We start from the raw sequence: 2,939 nt of genomic DNA on the forward strand, positions 1-2,939 counted from the left end.
TTTATTTCTATGACACTAAAGTGAGTAGCTCATAGCTTGAGATAATGCCTCTTCAAGATAATGCCAAGAGGAGTACTAATTCCGCGGCTGACACCTTGGCTAAACAGGGGGTGGGAAGAACTAATTTCTTTTGGGCTATATTGTAATAGGTGTTTTCAGTTCTGTAAGAGAGGGTTAAGATATCTTAACCCTCCAATTTGGTTGTAATTTCCATATATATTTTAATAAAATTACTGTTACTGATAAAAGAAAAAGATAATGCCTCTTCAAGCATTGAAGTTGATACAAAAATACAATGTTCTGATACACCAGACTTGCATACATCATTCCTTTATTTAAAACAACAAGCAACTCTAGAATAAAAAACGGTAATTTGAGTATCTTCTTTTTCTAACTTCCATGGAACTAAAAGAAATCATTGTTGGTTTGAGCCAATGCCCACTCTTCAAGCATCGAAATTGATACAGAAATACAATAAAGGAGTTGTTCTTGCTCTTATGACAGTATTCTGATATAGCAGACTTGCATAAATCGTCCCTTTATTTTAAACAAGGAACTCCAGACTGTAGAGCATAAATTCTTTGAATTCTGCATGTATTAGAAGAGTAGCTTCATTGGAGATACTGTGTTCTGCTCACTGCAAGATGCATGGTTGTTACCATAGAGAGTCTCCATCCTGTATAACTTTCCACCTTGTCTTCATAAGTGGAACAGTTGCTTTACTTTCCAAGCTCAAGAGACCTGGAGCGTTCAAGCTCATACGATGGATCCCAATCCAATGAAGACGAGAGAATCTTAGAGAGGGAAATGAAGACCTCAGGTATGCTTGGTCGAGAACAGAGATCCTGATTCACACAGTTCATAGCCAATTGGGCCATGGAGAAGGCCAAGTCCAAGGGGTACTCATGCCTCAGAACTGGATCCATGAAATCTCTCAGCTTCTCTCTTACATGCTCTCCTTCAAGTACTTGTTTTATTTCTGCAGACAATAAGAGATCTCCTTTTTTCTCATCATCAGAGGCACTGACTGCATCCCTTCCTGATAAAAGCTCCAACATAATCACCCCAAATGCAAATACATCCAGTTTTGGGGTAACCACTCCACTCTCAATATACTCTGGTGCCATATAGCCATGTGTTCCGACCACATGCCTTGTCAATTGCAGACCTTCCTCTTCTTCAACCACTCTTGTCGCCAGTCCAAAATTTGCAATCTTGGCTCTAAAGTTACCATCCAAGAGAATGTTATCACTCTTCAAGTCCTTGTGGATATAAGGAGGACTGATATAGTTGTGAAGGTAATTAAGCCCATCTGCTACATCATGGGCAATCTGAATTCTCTGTTTCCATCCAAGAGGGGAAGAAGAATTCTTATACCCCTTCTCATGAAGACAATCATTGAGCGAACCCTTCTCTGCAAACTCATAAACAAGATAGGTGTTCCCTTCATGCACACAGAAACCTGAAAGCCTAATCACATTAGAATGGTTGATCTGTTTCAACATATTGACCTCATTTGACACATCTCCTTTCATCCTCTTTATGGCAGCATTATCACCCTTTATCACACCATGGTAAACAGATCCCTTGATGTGGTGGTCTTCACTGAAAAACTCAGTAGCCCTTTGCAACTCCTCAAATTTATACACCATCAAGGACTCAATTATATATCTAACCCCTTCAGATGAAACATACCCGACTTGCTGGCTTTCAGATATGGCGGAGTAGTCGACAGAGTCTGTTCCAAGCTTCTTGACTTCTGGGATTGGCATGCTTTGCCGAGACCGGACACGAGTGAACCAAACCAGAAACCCAGACAAGGCCATAAAAAGTAAACCAACTCCAATTCCGATTCCAACAAAAATCCATTTTTTCGAAGCCTTACTTCCCTTATCAGGGCCAATAGATTGTTCCGGAGACTGCGGTAGTGTCGGGGGGGATGCAGTTTGGATCGGGGTTGGTTCTGTTTTAAGAGGAATTAAAATGGGTGTAAAATAATAGATAACACTATTCTCCTGCAACTCGTTTGCTTCATTAATACTATCTGCATCAACACCAAACATCTGACCAATGGCAGAAACATTGTCACCTTGTTTAATCAAGTAAGTGAGCAAGAACTTTACACCACTTTCAGTCTGGTTCTTAGTAGGACAAGCACATCTAAGAGGAACCAACAGTCGCATACCAACAGAGAGGTTATGACTTTCATACGGGTTCTGGTCCATCATGGCTTGGCAGGTAGTCAGGGCCTGGTAAGTGTCATTAGCTACTAAAAGATAGGTCTCAGACGCAGAGTTCAAGGTGTAATTGGCATTGTGCTGGTAGAAATTACCTGAACAGGTGCACTTCACAGGGACTATGAGGAGTATGTCGATGGGCACGGTATCGATGTCGGAGATGTTGTTGAGTTTGGCGATGTCTGAAGCGTCTGAGCCTAATAGGTAGGCGATGGTGACGGCGCTGTTGTAGGGAGGGTGGGAGCGGAAGGTGAGATAGGAGTTGCAAGACTTTTGGGGGCCATTGCAGAGGAACCCTTTTGTTACAGAAAGGTTATTGTAACAATTAAGCTGCTTGTTGTTAACGTAAGCTTGTTGGGCGTGTGAGAGATCGGACAGAGACAGAAGTAAGGAGAGGAAGAAGTAGAAAGATAGAAGCGATGATGGAAGATACATTGTTCTGAACATAGGTCAGGAGAGACTCTGTTGATGCGGTTACGGGCTTAATTGCTGTAGGTTTTGGTATTTGCGTGTTGCAATTTAACCAATCTTGGTGTAGACGATGACCCAGAACAGAAGTCAACGCGCAACGCGTTTTGCAGAAGACTGGTCTGGTACTGGACTACTGGTAGGCTGGTAGCATGGGGAAAGCGAAACACTGCGCAGCAGAGGGAGGAATGAGTTGTTTCCAACACCGCAGCTCCGTGATCACAGTTGTTTCCA

The 2,939-nt window shown here is 42.3% G+C and overlaps 1 protein-coding gene across 1 annotated transcript; it reads right to left on the reverse strand.

Moving 5' to 3' along the window:
• Positions 1-242: 242 nt before the first annotated feature.
• Positions 243-2,939, reverse strand: LYK5 (Protein kinase superfamily protein). The gene has a single exon (XM_010272336.3). The coding sequence runs from the start codon at positions 2,682-2,684 to the stop codon at positions 720-722; it is 1,965 nt and encodes a 654-aa protein (XP_010270638.1). The 5' UTR covers positions 2,685-2,939; the 3' UTR covers positions 243-719.

This window comes from Nelumbo nucifera, chromosome 6, assembly GCF_055504915.1.
Source record: "Nelumbo nucifera cultivar China Antique chromosome 6, China Antique-T2T, whole genome shotgun sequence".
NCBI lineage: Eukaryota > Viridiplantae > Streptophyta > Magnoliopsida > Proteales > Nelumbonaceae > Nelumbo > Nelumbo nucifera.

Coding starts and splice junctions, on each gene's coding strand:
- LYK5 (XM_010272336.3), bottom strand. CDS start 2,684: ATGTTCAGAACAATGTATCTTCCATCATCGCTTCTATCTTTCTACTTC.